This window comes from Chamaea fasciata, unplaced genomic scaffold, assembly GCF_029207755.1.
Source record: "Chamaea fasciata isolate MVZ Bird 193981 ecotype frontalis unplaced genomic scaffold, bChaFas1.0.hap1 SCAF_2, whole genome shotgun sequence".
Classification (NCBI taxonomy): Eukaryota; Metazoa; Chordata; class Aves; order Passeriformes; family Sylviidae; genus Chamaea; species Chamaea fasciata.
In genome coordinates, this window is record NW_027094087.1 from 4596358 (window position 1) to 4611592 (window position 15235).

At 48.3% G+C, this 15235-nt stretch overlaps 1 protein-coding gene across 5 annotated transcripts in view; it reads left to right on the forward strand.

The window, feature by feature from the left end:
* The first annotated feature begins 644 nt into the window (after nt 1–644).
* The window catches only part of ILDR2 (immunoglobulin like domain containing receptor 2), a 40047-nt gene continuing 25456 nt past the window's right edge, over nt 645–15235 (forward strand). For 3 of the 5 annotated variants that reach the window (XM_066208070.1, XM_066208081.1, XM_066208086.1), the window contains exons 1-3: nt 2665–2767; nt 9539–9871; nt 10938–11057. In XM_066208070.1, the coding sequence (XP_066064167.1) occupies nt 2707–2767; nt 9539–9871; nt 10938–11057 (514 nt within the window). In that variant the 5' untranslated portion in view covers nt 2665–2706. Of the gene's footprint in view, nt 770–2664; nt 2768–9538; nt 9872–10937; nt 11058–15235 lie in introns of those variants that run through there. The other 2 variants (XM_066208075.1, XM_066208072.1) reach the window with 1 other exon arrangement.

The window sequence follows — 15235 nt, forward strand, 5'->3', positions numbered from 1 at the left end:
AAAAACCCACCCACAAAACCAACAAAAACTCACCAACCCAAAAAAACCCCATAACAAACCAAAAACAAACAAACAAAAAAATCCCCATCCCCTTCCAGTATCGTGTTGGCACGAAAACTTAACACCCCGCAAACTCGGCTGCCCATTGTTAACAGCCAGGACACCTCCTCCCCTAAAATTATACTCCTTTATCTAAAATTACAGTAATTAGTGGCTGTGCTCATGCTGGAAGTGGAAACCCCAGGGAAATTTAGAACAGGAATCGTCTACGCTCATTTCCCAAGGTATCCATTCGGCTAATTTGGGGAGGACAGATGATCGGCGGGGACATCTTTTAGCGCTTACTAGAGAAGTTGTAAGAACCCCGCTAAGAAGCGGGGGTGCCGGCGGCCGAAGGACTTGCCGAGGAACGTGCCGGGGTGCCCGTAGGCTGAGGAGCGGCACCAGGCAACCGAAACGCGCCTTTGCCGGAGGGAGGGAGGGCGGGAAGCGGAGCAGTTTCGGGAAGCCGCGTCCCCCTCCCCTCCCCGCCGCCCCCCGCCCGAGCCCGGACGGCGGCGGGGGCGGCCTCGGGGAGCCGGCCCGGGGGAGGAGCGGAGCGGAGCGGAGCCACACGGCGCGGCCGCTCCGCCAGCCCGGCCGGCTCTGCGGGGAGGCGGCTGCCCGAGCCGGGCCGCCCCCGCGCCTCTCCGGCCGCCCCGCGCCGCCTGGACCACTGGGAAGATGGATGGGCACGTCCTGGGATGGATCGTCCTCCTGTGGCTCGCAGGTAGGGCCGCGGGCCGGGGCACGGGGGGCTCGCTGGCCCCGACCTCCCCACGCCGTGCCCAGCCCGCCGGGCTCCGCGGCTTCCCTGAGGGCGAAGATGGGGGGGGATCTGGGGAGATGCTGAGGAGGGAGCCGGCTCGGGGCCGGGAGCTGCCCGGGGGCGTCCCGCGGTGCAGTTTGCGGAGACTTGGCGGAGAGGGCTGGGGACGGGGGGGCAGCCGGTGCCTCCCGCCCGGCCGGGGCCGGTCCGAGGGGCCCCCGGCGCTCTCTCCGCCTGGTCCCGGCGGCGCTGGGGGCCCCGCTCGTCGCGGGGGAGAGAGAGCGCCGGTGTCGGGGAAGGGGGAACCGGCCCGGGGGTGTCGGAGTGTCCTTGGCCGCGGCGCGGGAGGGATGGCGGCAAACCCCCGGCTCCCCCCGCCCGCCCGTGCCGGGAACAATCGCAGGAACTTCTCCTTTACCCGGTGTGCTGACCGCACATGCCGTCTCAACAGAGGTGTGAGGGGAGGGGGCTGCCCTGCCTCTGCCCCGGCTTCCAGGGGGGCGGAATTTTGGGGGCCCTAGCCCGTGACGGTGCACTTGCGCCCGGGCCTTTGTGAGCGCAGGACGGGGTTGCCCCCCAGCCCAGCTCGCCGCCCTCCGCTTGCCTCGCCGGCTCCCGAAAGGGTCGGGCAAGTCCCTCCGTAGGGCAGGGGGAGGGGAGCCGGAGAGGCGAGCAGAGAGCGCTCAGTGATGGGAAGAGGGCAGGGGGGACAAGCTGAAAAGAGGCTGGGTCTGAGAGCTGGGCGGCGAGGAGAGGAGAGGGATTACAGCAGGGCGAGCGCGGCGGGGCAGCCGGGAAGCGGGGAGAAAGAGAAAGCCGTGTCAGGTCAGGGGCGAGATCTGCCTCCTGTGAGCCGGTGCAGCAGCCAGGCACAGGCAGGAGCAGCAGGCTGTAGGAAAGCTGCAGTAGGATGACTTAGCCAGGCAGGCTGGTTACAGGCTGAAAGAAGAAACAGACACACTTGGGTTAAGTGGCATATATTTCCCACCGTCACCTCTGTATCCCACAAAAAAGACCTCAGCCTCTTCCCTCTTCCTATTCGGATTTAGTATTCACAAGCAGTAAATTCGGCTTTTAGTCATAACACCTCTCTCCCACCACCCACCCACCCCTTTCCTTGCATTTTCACTCTGAGTCATCTTCAACACCGGTGCCTGCCTACTGCTCCCTTCCAGGGTTTCACGGCCTCATCTGGGGCTCCAGCAGCTTCCAGCTCATCCTCCCTCCCTTCTCTCCTTTCCTCCTTCCCTGCCATTTAGCTGCTTCCAAATGTATCCCACTTCAGTGAGTTGGTCTGGAGTGCCAGCGCACCCGCAGCTGCCCCTCCTTTCCTACTAGCCATAGTAGTGTGCTGATAAATAGCATCCAAGGACCCGCAAAGGAGTACGGGGTGTAGCTAAACATGACATTACATTCCTCCCTCTTTTTAAAGAGCTTCTTTATCTGGACATGTCAGGCTAATCAGGACTTTTTTATCAAGCTAAAAGCCCGGGCTGTTGACACTTTTCTCCTTCCACCGAGGGCAGTTCACGATTCCTGGCAGCGAGCACTGTTTTGGAGCACGCAGGGTCAATGCAGAGAGGCAGGTACCGCTGCAGTGGGAAGACCTTCCAGTTTCCTGTAGCCCTGTGGTTCTGAGACAGGACTGCGTGCTGCCGGTGCTGTGGAGAGCTGGCAGGCACAGGCTTCCGGCGGGCAACAGGTTATCCATAGCTGTGTGCTGAGGGATGGAGGCAGCCAGTGCTCGCCTGCTCCCCTCCATCCTCCCGCAGCTGCTGCCCAGCCATAAATCAAGCTCTGATGTCCCTTTTCACAGCCCAGAGAAAGCAAATTAGCAAAGGTGTGTGTGTGGGAGTGTGTGCGTGTGTGCACAGAAAAGGAAGGGGGGGCTAGCAAACATGGATCCAAGATTTTCCTCTCCCCAGTGGCTGTGCAAAGGAATGAAAGGTCTGCCTCAAGGTAAGGAGCCCTAATCCAGCCAGAGTGGTACACTCCACTCCGGGGAAGAGAAGTGGGGGTTGGGAGGTGGAGGGGCCCGGGGACAGAGTGCAAGATGGGGAAGAAGCAGGGAGACAAAAGGGAGCACGAAAGAGAAGGCTCTCGTTCACTTCCCTCCCCTCCTCCCTCCTCGAGATGGGCTGAGAAATTTCTAATCAGCACTTTCAGTCCCTTTCCTCCCAGCAGTAATTCCTCTCTGTCCTTTGTTTGTCTTTAATTTTTGGCTCTTGCATTTATCTTTTGTTTGGTTTTGCGCATTGTGAGTTCTTACGGCGATTTAAAAAAAAAATCCTGTGCGAGGTACAATGGATTGAGTTTGGCTTCTCCCCCTCCTGTCCTGCTCTCCCACGTGCCTAGAGCGAGTGTTTTAATAACAACAGCAAATGGATGAAGAGCAGGTCATTCTTTATTCCTTCCTGTGAGGTCACACGGGTTAAGATATGTGTGGGACTGTGCTCTCGTTCTATAAAAAGACGATAAAATCTGCCAAGTATCCTTAGTCCCTGTGTAAAGCCTGTTCTTGTAAATTACCAAGTGCAGCTTGATTCTCGAATGAATCCTCCCCTTGTGTTTACCATTTTCTTATAAATGTTGTAATTTCTAATGTATTTAAAACAACAACATAGTGCTGCACTGAAGGCTGAACTCCAGTTTTATGTACAGAACAAGCAGATCAAATTTTTTCTGCCTCACAACTTGGACCAAGCTTGGAAAAATTACAGTTAGAAGACTGTCCACGTTAAAACGGGATCTTTTCTTCCTGATAAGTACTTTCGCACCAGTAATTTAGCACTCAGTCCCTGCATACTGTTTCCGTACCTGCTCTTTCCCAGCCACAGTTCAGGATGGCAGGCAGAGGGGGCATGCTGGAACACAGTTGTGCTTTGCTGTTTCTGGCCAGCTGACCACACTTCTTGGGAAGGCAGAGAAATGGTTGGACTCTTTTTAGTTGTCTCGATTTAAAGTGTTCATCTGACTTCCCTTGCCTGGCTTCACAGAGCATAAGTGTAACGTAACTGGGAAGAAATATCATGTTTTTCTTACTTTGTATTCCTGTGAGGTCACCTTGAGTGAGACTGTCAGCAGTGGAAATCCCAATGCCATCCCAAGGACAGGTATTATGGCTTGGTGTTACAAGGCTTGGAGAGACTCTTTGCATTTCTTTTGCTTTCTCAGGCTTGTGATGAGTGATATTTCTGGGAATGATTTCTGGGATGCTGGAACAAGTTTAGATCTGGAAGCATCTGACAAGTGTAACAACTTTCAGACAGCAGTAAGACAGGGTGGGTTTGATCTGGTGGCCAGAGCTGAGATCATTCACCTGAGGGCATCCAGAGTGACTTTCGTGAATGTGTGTAAGGGGCTGTGGTAAGGCAGTGTTAACGAGCACAGGGAAGCTGGTGAAGAGAATGAGGTGAGGAGCAGGGGGTGCCTGGGGAGAGCACCACAGAGAATGGGGAAGAGCAAGGAATAGTCCAATGTCTACTGCAGTCATTTTACACAGCCTGGGCATGGCAAAAAACTCCTTCATGGAGTGTTTTTGTGTTGAGGTTCTGTGCCGTGAGTGCTGAGTGTGTCAGGCCATGCTTTTCTGCAGCTGTTTTGGGTTTTCCCCTTTCCAGGTTAAGTACCCGGAGAGCTGAAATTCTTGGTTTTGCTATGGAGCTGTGAAAAATGGAACCATGCTTTTGTCTCAGCTGCAGCTGACTTGTTCAGGCATTGGTTTCTTGCTTCCAAAAAACTCTGACAATTAGTGGTCACGTTGCTAAGAACACAAGTCTGATAGGAACCAGACCAAGACATCCAATTAATTTCCCATAAGCACTCGACACATGCTGATGGTGATGGCTTTTGCTGATAAATTGCATTGGATTGGATTTAGTTCAACATGAGTAGGCAAGAACCTGTACAATACATAACCTCAGTGATCCCGCTGGCTCTCCATTCATCTGTTTACACATCTCTTTATAATTTCTGATTTTCTGGTCTCAGAGCCCAGATCTTGCTCTTCCTGATTCAGGCTTGATCCACATACGAAAGTGTAAATGGTGTGCCAGTATTCAGCCATGGGGGAGAGAACACTTCGAAATGATGCACAGTACCCAAGGTGCCAAAACCAATGATGCTTTTGCCCAAGAGTTTATTTTATTTGGGAAGTGGTATAAGCTGCCACCCTAAGGGCACAGTCTCTTACCAGTGAATGGATGCTTTTCTGCCAAAGCCCTGAGGTAAAGTCTAGGAGTAGCTTTGGTTCAGGACCCAGTGATTTCCATTTTCCTTATGTGCCACTCCTGTCAATAAAGGTACATGAAAATGGGGGATGCAACTATGAAATGCAGTGTCATAGAATCAGCTGTACTACCTCAGGCAAGCAGCAACACGAGCCAAATAATTGCAAAGAAAGAGAAGAGATGCTTGCACAGATAGGGAGACCCGTGTGACCTGAAGAATAATGTGTGCTGCCTTCTCTCGGACTTGAGTCTTGTGTTCTAGAAGGATGCAGCCTGAGACTATTCCACTGAACTACAGTATCTGGCTTTGTCATTGCTTCCAGGGTTTGGTGCTTCAGCTAAATTTCATTCTTACTACGTGGTGTTCAAGGTTCCTTCCAACCCAAACCGTTCTGTGATTCTGTTCCTAGAGGCTAAATGTGTAGTGTAGCTAAATCTTTCTGGGAGTCATTTCACCTCAGGGAGGCGTAGGCTTTCTCTGATGGTCAATGGCAAAGCAAGAGCCTCAGTTATCACCTCTCACTTGCCTTCTCTCTTGCTCAGGGAAGGCGCTTAGGAAGATCAGGCTCACAAGGCTCAAACCCGCCCTTACAAATATCCCCTCTGTAATTGCTTCCTGGAATTTTCTTTAATCACCAGTGAAATGTATTAGTGATAGCTTGTGTGTAGTGTTGATTGCATAGTTTGAATGCATAATCTGAGGATAGTTCAGGAAAGGAATCAGTGCAGGGAGACAAATGCACATTGCCAGTTGAAACAGACAAACCCCGTACAATTATATTTCGGAAGTGTGATTATTTTTAAGCTCTTTCTCCGGGAGTCTTGTGTATATATATATTTGTACAGACACACAAAACCATGGATTCTTTTTATTTTCCAAGAGGAAGGGTAACTGTGTTTATAAGATGCAATTGATTAATATTTTCAGACCTTTTTCTTTGCGTTTATGAGTGCAAGAAGGAAGGAAAGCAAAATAGTCACGTAGTCATGAGACTCCCAGGAGCTAGATTTTTTCCTTGCAAAACTGGAAACATTGTGAAGTTCACAATGAACAGATTCCTTCTCTAGAGTGCAGGAATTGCATTTCCATGATGACTTTGAAGTATGGGCTAATTTTTCTCTGTCTACATCAGTCAAAACATAGCACAACACAATTCAGTTTCTTTTTAGTCCTATTTTTATTAAACCAGACAAAGAGCTACCATGGTGCTGTCACTAAGCTTCTCATAATTTTTCACATATTTCACTCTTTTTTTTTTTTCTCTGCTGTATTAACAACTCAGAATTCTGCCCTGTGATACGTCTGAGGCTTTTCTTGTGTCGACTACACTACATTTTAAGGTCAGCAGTTACTTCTTGAAGGTGAGGAAGTCCTATAATTCCCATGGCTGAACATAACTGATCAGTGTAAAGCCACCATCTTGTCTTCAGGCAGTCAAACATCCTGGTAGCCTTTTTGATGGACACTGTTACAGCAGTGACATAGTACATGACTCAATTCCAGTCATTCTTTTTTGGCAGAGGAAATAACAGGTGTATAATTTCCCAGTTCAGCCATATATAATTATATATAATTTGACTTAAATAGATCTAAAGTTTCCTCTGCTCCAGTCTCCCAGTCTGAGGCACTGTGTTGCTCTTAAATGCTATTCTTGGAAGGAATCTGAAAATAATACTTAAGAAGTTAATAAAGAACTTGGGATAGGATATAGAAGATGCCAGATAATTTTCTGGGCATCTCCAAAATCCTATTCGGTAGAAAAAGAATTCCTGTGTTTTCCCAAAAGCTGCTTTTCTTTTCTTGATATAGACGTTCACATGGGGGTAGGGTGGGGAAAGTTAGTCAGATGAGAATTTGCTAAAGCTCAGCTAATCATTTATTAAAGCAGTCCCTGGCTTGCCAAACTCATTAATCTCATTAACAGGGAAGGAGGGCTATGGTGCATGGTTAGCTGAGAGCACTGTGTTTACTAAGCGGCGTACTTGGTTCACAAGGGAAAGATTTAAATATTCAGTGTGTCACTGTTTTATCCCTGAAGCTGAGGTAACGTGGTGAGTCACTTGATCAGCTCATGCCACATGCTGGCCTTGGCCTCACACTGTGAGGGGGTCAGGCACGGAGCTGCCGGACATAGGTCTGACATGGACCCATTGGTTTTTCAAGGTGTTCTTCATGTTTCTTGTGTTCAGATGCAACCCAGGAAGCCTGAATCTAATCTCTGGAGAGGGTTAGATGTCACCACTTGGTTCACCTTGAGAAGCAAGTGGTGGCAGTCCCTTAGTGCCAAATGGCCCCTGTGCTTGGTCCCTGGGTAAAGGAATCCTGGCAGAAATGTCCCAGCCGCCACTTCCTGAATAATCTCTTTGCCTGTGTCTCAGGAAAGTGCAGGAGCTGCCTCATCCCCCTGCCTGTCCTGTGGGAGAGCTCAGCTGTGCTTGGTAGTGCTCTGGAGAACAGCCACACTTCAGTGTTTGGATTTGGGTCCAGGCACTTCAGGCAAGACTGATAACCTCCTGTGCAACTTCCACATGGCACATGCACAATGTGCATGATGTCCTGCATTCGTTATATGCATGATGTAGCGTTTCTGTGCAAATGGCAGAGCATCCTTGTGCTCCTCAAGCTTTCACAAAGTAGTCCCCAAGGCCAAATCCTGCCTAGATCAGTAACTCTGTTAGTATCAGTGACCACCTTGCCTCTCTGAAATAAGCCTTCCCCTAGGTTCTGTCCATACTGTGTTTTCCTCTCCAGCTGGGATTTATAGACTTTGTGCTTTAACGTTCAGACAGTGATAACTTGTTGAATTTAATATTCACTGTTTTTCCAGCCTCTTCACTTCCCTTTGGTTCTGAATCCTGATCATGCAATCTCTGCTCACTTTTGCTTTTCAGGTCTGCAGCTGTCTCCACCTTGTCTCTTAATGCCTGCTGCTGTTATACAGTTGATGCATTTATTGCTTTCTGTCTCCTTCAAGCTCCAATGCTTTAGTCTATGCCTTTTTTTTCCCCCCATTCTAAAGATATCTCCTGTCATTTCACTTTCTTTTGCCAATTTCCATCTCCTTTTCATCTCTGCTTTCTGGAGTGGGTGGGTTATTTTTGCTGACTCCATTTCCTCTCTTCTCTGCATAGTTTCTGAATCTTCTGCAACCTGACTGCAGCCCTTTGTACTTATTTTGACCCGAGCTGAGACAACTTCTCCAGCCTCTTCAAATTGAATGCAAGCTTCCTGATTGTCATCCTGCTTATTTTTCTGCTTCTTATATTGCTCTGATACTTTATCCCTACTGTTTTTTCTTGCATTTTCCCTTCTTTTCTACTGCTTCTTGATATCAAGAAGTCTTTCTTTGTCCTCTGTCTTTTCATTCCTCACTAAGCTTCCCCAAGTCCACTAGTCCCTCCTCCAGATGTTGTGTAGATTTTCTCTTCTGCTTTGTTGTCTCGAATGCTTTCTTGCATTTCCTCTTTTTCCCTGTTTCCATGTGTATTCCCTCTTTTCCACCTGCTCTGGCTGAGGTGTGTGGTAACAACAACATTTTCCATACTGAACGAGATTCCCTTTTTCCAGTGTTGTGTGAGTGCTCTCAGACATTGCTGCCTGCAGCACAAGGAGGGAAGCAATGAAGGGCATGCGGGGGAGTTTTGGCCACATCCCTGTGGGGGGATGGAGTGCCTCACTCTCCCAAGGGCTGACATTGCTCACTGACTCTCCCCCAGCTACACAAGGGTGTAGGAGCAGTCTCCTGCATCTTCTCTGGGGCCTTAATGCATCAGGTCCAGGCTGAAGCTCTCCTGTCAGCTGTTAGATAAACATTACATGTTGAGATCCCTCTCCTCCCTGGCAGTGTGAAAAACTTGAGGGTTTGGGCCCTTTTTCTCCACACCTCCCACATGGAGCAGTTTCTCTCAGTGCTACTTGCCAGCCCTGGGAAGAGCTCTGTGATTTGGATCCACTCCTTCGTGTGTCTCTGGAGTTTTGCAGAGCAGGCAGCACTAACTGGGCAGCAGTGCAGAATGTGCAGGTTGGCCCAGGCACTGTGTATTGCCTGACTTGTAAAGAGGAGGTGTGATGCCACTGAAATGGGGAAGGAGGTGACTTACTCTGCAGTGGGGATGTCATGAACTCAGGATCTGTCCCCTTGGCTGACCTGCTGTACAAGTGGAGCATAGCCATCCCTAAAATACCTCTTCCTTAGGTTTGAACCTGCCACAGAAGCTGTGAATCATCACACCATTGTGTTAGGGCTTCTACAGCACAAGGATGCTGCATTTGAGCCTTCAGCCCCATCATGCTGTGTTTTTCTTTGTGACTGTAAGCTATGAGAAAGCAAACTTCTGCTGCCAACATCCGTGCTTACATACATTGAGAGGTGTTGCGCCCCAGCACCTGAAACAGATGGACAATTTTATGTGTGTGGGGAGAATGATGCTGTGATAAAATGCAGTAGCTCCCTCTTCAAGCAGTGCCAAAGCATATGATACTCATGTTTTTGTCTTCTAGCTGAGGTGGAAGGGTTGCAGGTCACTGTGCCTGAGAAGAAGAAGGTGGCCATGTTATTTCAGCCTGCCCTGCTTCGCTGCCATTTCTCTACTTCTTCCACCCAACCAGCTGTGGTACAGTGGAGGTACAAATCCTACTGCCAGGATCGGATGGGAGAAGCTCTGGGCATGGTGACTTCTGGTTTGCAAACAATGAGCAAGAGGAACCTGGACTGGGATCCCTACCTGGACTGTGTGGACAGCAGGAGGACCGTCCGTGTCGTGGCCTCCAAACAGGGATCTGCCATCACCATAGGAGACTTCTATAAGGAAAGAGACGTCAGCATTGTCCATGGTAACTCTCCTACCCCAGTGATGCCTGGTGGGGGCTGGAATGGGCCCTTAGCAATTTGGGATACTGGAGTCTGGCAGTAATTGTTCAGTTGACTCTTCTGTGGGAAGGGAGCTGTCGTATTTAGGATTCAGCCAACCACCCATAGACCCAAAGGTAATTTCCTTTGGCACTTCCCTTCAATTGACTCCACCTAGGTCTTCAATTCAGATACAGTATCCTTTTTTCCCTTCCATGAAGTGGAAGCTTTTTATTCTTGACTTCTGCATATTGCTGTGTATAGAGATTTTCCTTAGCAAAGGGGTGGCAGCAAGAGATATATAAATTCAGTCTCTGCAGATTTGCAAGGTTTTTCTTCCTTGCAAATGCCACTGATATTTTCCTAGTTCTGAAATACCAAGATTATCCTACGCCTCATGTTTGCTCAGCCACAGACTTCACCAGCTTACCCTGTCATGAACCTAAACCCACACAGCCTTGGGCAGAGTGAAAGGAAGGGATTTCTGTGGGGCAAAGTCAGGTTGGGTGGAGATGGGGAACGGCAGGATCCTTAAACATTTTTGTCTGGAAGGCTGCGTAAGAGACCATGTCCCTCGAAAGTGCAAGGTGTCTGATTGACTGGGGTGACCACCTAGACAGAAGTGGAGACTGCTTGGTGTGGAGAGCATGTGATCAGCCTCACAAGAGGGAGTGTTTCCCCTTGTCTCTGTGTAACCTCTTCACCAATGACTGAGGAGCTGTAGAGGAGACTGTCTAAGCCCTTCTTTCATGACATGAGTAGTTGGGAGCCCAGCCTTAGGTGACAGGAAGGACAGAGAGAGACATTAGTGACCTCTTCTGCTCTTGGCACTTGCAGAAGGAGCTGCCTCTGCAGCATTATCTGTCTTTCTACCTACAGCTAGAGGTCTGGAGCCTGTTGTTTTTTCCTGAATACCATGAGATTCTGGATAAGGTTAACCCCTCTTCTTTAGTAAGGAAAAGAAATGGATTTGGGACACAGAGCATTCAACACTCCATCCTTCCTGTAAGCATTGGAGGGAAAGCCTGACTTTTCTTTTTTGCCTTCCAGATGCAGACCTGCAGATTGGGAAGCTGATGTGGGGAGACAGTGGCCTCTATTACTGCCTTATTATCACACCAGATGATGTGGAGGGCAAGAATGAAGAATCAGTGGAGCTGCTCGTGCTTGGTGAGGCCTCTTGTCGGGCTGCTTTTTCGGCAGATACCTGATGCATCTTTCCTCCTGCTCTCTCGCTGTCTCTCCATCTCTGTGCACCGTATTACTATGGGTGTAAGAGCTATGCAAAACAGTCCCTGCAGCACTGTCACCATTGCCTTGCACCTTGTGCAGTCATTCACACCTAGGCAAAGTGGGTGGCAAATGCTACCAAACCAGAATAGTAATGTTTACACCCACACTGCTCACACGTTACACAGGCGTAAATGACTGCAGAAAGTGCGGGGCTATGGAAAGGCAGAACCCTTGTTTTTAAGGGATAAAACAAAAAAGCTTGCAGCAAAATGAACACTTGAGACAGAGTCTTTTAACAGCAGACACCCAGAAGACATCAGATCCTGTGAGTTTTGCAGTCCTCGTCCCACTCTTCTGACCTGTGAGGATGTCAAAAAGCACTGTGTTGAATGTGTCAGTTTGGGAGATTCTTCTGTGTGCCTAATAACACTTGTCCAGTTAGAGGTGCAGTTTCATGGTCATCCTAAGCAGGTCTGAGCTGGTGCTGCCACTGACAGGACCTGCCCTCTCTGTGGTGTGTGTGCTTGGCTCTGTTTCTGTTGAGCTCCCTTGAGTAGTGTGCTGTGCAGGATCAGTTTCTTCCCTATTTTCAGGGTTTGCTTTCAGTGGTGGCTTCCGTGATACAGCTCACTGTAAAGGTCAGAAAAGCAGCCATTCCAGCTAGAGGAGAAAAGCAGAGTGGAATGGGTCTTTCAGGGGCTTTTGTTGACATGACTGGAGCCAGCTGTAGTAATTCATCCCTAGATTCCCCAGGAGAACAAGCGGAGTTTTTCCCAGCTTACCTTAAGACCTCACCGTGGCTCTTGTGTGTACAGATCTGTGCATCCTCTGATGGGAATATTAAAAAGCTTGGGTTGATAGTGTGTAGGTGACCTGTGGAGGTGTACAACAGAACACGTCTGTCAAGCGTTCCCCTGATCTCCTGCCAAAGGTCAGAGTTTAACTGGTATTTATTTTTGGAGCTGTAGTTATCATCACCAAGTAAACCAGACTAAATGGGTGAGTGGCTACCATTGCCTCTCCTCACCCCTTTAATGTCAGTCAGACAATGGACAGTTGGAGTGGGAGGTCAGAAAGTGGAAAGTCAGTCTGGTCACTCCAGAAAACAGTGTCACGCCTGTGTGAATCCACAGTGTCACTGTGTATCATCTGCCACTTAGTAACAGGCCCAGGACTGACTTGTATGAGTTCAGGTGAGGTTATCTCTGCCATGTGGCAGTGGTAGCTGTTAAAATCCTCTCCTGAGGTCCCGTGTCTGTGTAGTGATGAGCTGCTGAATTTTTGTCCCTTCTTCACCTTCCTGTCTAGGATTTGGTGTCTTCCTCTTGTGTATCTACAACTGTGCTCAGACACCAGTGATGAAATAGTGCCATGGTAACAGGAAGGATTGGTTTTTCAGTGTGTACAGAAGACTGTGGGGAGAAAACACAGAAATCCCCTCCTCTGGAGCTGTCTTGATGCCTGTGCCCCCAGTTCATTGTGGCTATGTTGGGGGACACCTGTAGCTTAGGCTGCATCACCCTTGGCCACATCTGCTTTTCTGTTCAGCCTCTGGGTCTGACCTTGCACTTTATGCAGCTCTCTGCCAGGTTTGGCAGCAGCATGAAAGCAGACTTGTCGTGGGCTTACTTCTGCCTCATGCTGTTAGGCAGCTTCTGTATATTGCTTTTCCTGGGTAGAGGCAACATTCCAGCTTTTGGTGCAGTTCCAGGGTTACCTACCTGTTTTCCTCCTTCCCCCTCTTTCCCTTCCCCCGTTATTCTTTTCCTTCTGCCTTTGCTGTTACTTTTTCTTTGCTTTCCTTTATCTCTCCCTGTTGATGGCTAAAGGATGAAGCAGCCAGTGATGAAAATACCATTTCTTAATATTCTGCATATTCTGGGATATTTTTTGTTCCATCCCACTGCTTGGAGGGAGATGCTGAATACAGATGTAGATTGTAGCAATTCCACAGTCCCAGGGGACGTGTGGTAAAAGGGTTTTGTTTGCTGTTCTGCTGCTCTTTTGGTGGAACCCAGATTCCCTGTTGGAGAGGTTGGGGCAGCAGAGGGATAGTGTGCACATTGCTGTTTGCTCCCTGCTGACAGTGGTCTGTCAGATACAATTTACATTGCTTATTTTGGGGTTGCTGCATGGTTTCAGCATAAATTAGAATTTTGAATAGAGCAGAGGTTCTACCCAGTCACGTTATCCTTGGGGTGACAGAAAAATCAGAATGGAAAAGGAAATAGGAAAATATCCCTTCTAGTGGTTTCAAATTAATGCCAGGATGAAAGGGCAGTTTAGTATCATGTTGAAACCATGAAAGGACTGAGGGGCAAAAATGGAAGACATCATACTAATAGCATCAGTAAATTAATGGAAGTTTGTTTAGTTAAAAGTGGAGAGTTCTGCTTTTTTACAGTGAATCATGAAAAATTGATCAAAAGGCACTTTATTGCAACTTAGAGCAAAATCCTAAACCCGGGCAATTTACAGTATTTTTTTTTTTTTTATTTTATTTTTTATTTTATTATTTTTTTTTTTTTTCTGAGGAAAGTGATCACAGAGACCTTCAGTGAGCTCTTAAGTAGCCATGGAGCCTGGCTCATGATGGGATTGCATGTTGGGTTTTGTTACCTGGATGTGTCATGTTGACACACAGAGCTGCTGGTCAGCTCTAGGTACCATCAGAGAATCCCATGTGCTGTCCTCGTGTCACGCTGATTTCAGAAAAGCATACAAGCATTTATTTATATCCATTTGTGCTCAGCAAAGCTGATGGGATTTGTAAAGCATACCTGATGTTAGGCATGTGCTCATTACGTCCATTGCTGAAAAGACCATTCAATATCTTCTGCTTAGTCAGGGAGTTTAACCCTCCCTAAGGGAATAAATGCAGGTGAGGGAAGAGGGGCAGCAATCTCTGCCTCAGGAACACAAGAGACTGACTGGTAGGGAACCTCCTGTAGAGTAAGGAGAGAATTTAAATTTTAAAAAATACTATTACACATTTATTGCATTTTAAAATGTATTCCTTAGTCCTTATAAAACTCTACAGCTGTCTGAAAGGAGGTTGTAGCAAGGTGGGGGCTCATCCTCAAGGTCTGCCAGAGGGGGCAGGGGTTCAGGTTGGACATCAAAAGGAATTTCTTCCCAGAAGGGTTGGTTAAACACTGGAATGGGCTGCCCAGGCAGGTGATGAAGTCACTGTCTCTGAGGTGTTTAAGGAAAGACTGGATGTGGCACTCAGTTCCATGGTCTGGTGGTGTTTGGTCACATGTTGGACTAGATGAGCTCAGAGGTCTTTTCCAACCTAAACGATTCTGTGATTCTGTGGTATATGTGCATTTTGATGGCATTTAGAATCTCCAAACAGGATGTGGTGTGCTGGAAAATGTATGAACTCTGCATATGCTGCAGACTAGTCCAGAGTTTAGCAATTCCACAGCAGGAATCAAGTGATACTCCCTGCACTCGTGTTTTATTAAAAAAGGAGAACCTTTGCTGACATTACAGTTGGGCTAATGAACCCATTTTCTACTTCATACATTTTGTTTTTTAGACTTTTTGATACGATCGAATCTAAAAGGCTGAATCCTAAACTGAAGGAAGTCTACATTTCTGTTGTAGTAGCTGGCAGCTAATGCCCTGCTTCTTGAAACACAGACAGTGCTATTAATCATATTGTTATTTGTAGCCCCTGTGTATTGCTTTTTTTTATGAGAATGTCAATGGGCTTCAGTAAAGTAATTAATTGCAGCTTTTCTGAAGGGAGCTGCAGGTATACCAGTGCAGGGATGCAGTGTGCCTGGTGTAACCTTCAAACCAGAAGTCCAGTGCAGTGTCAGAGTCACCCTAGCTTCATGTCACCAGCTCACATCAGGAAGCAGTCCAGCTTCATTGCATGGCATTACCTACAAGCCAATGAGGCTTCCCAAGAGCCAGAATTTACTAACCAGGTGCAGGGACCTATGGAAGCTGCTACACTGCTCCCTTTCCAAGCTAGAACAGCTACAGAGCAGTGCCTGTACCTACAGCTCAGCACAGCTGGGCATCCTGGAACACATAGGTCTGTGCAAGCTCGGTGATGTTTGCATTCTGAGAGTTTAGTTAGCTTAGACATGCTTCACAAA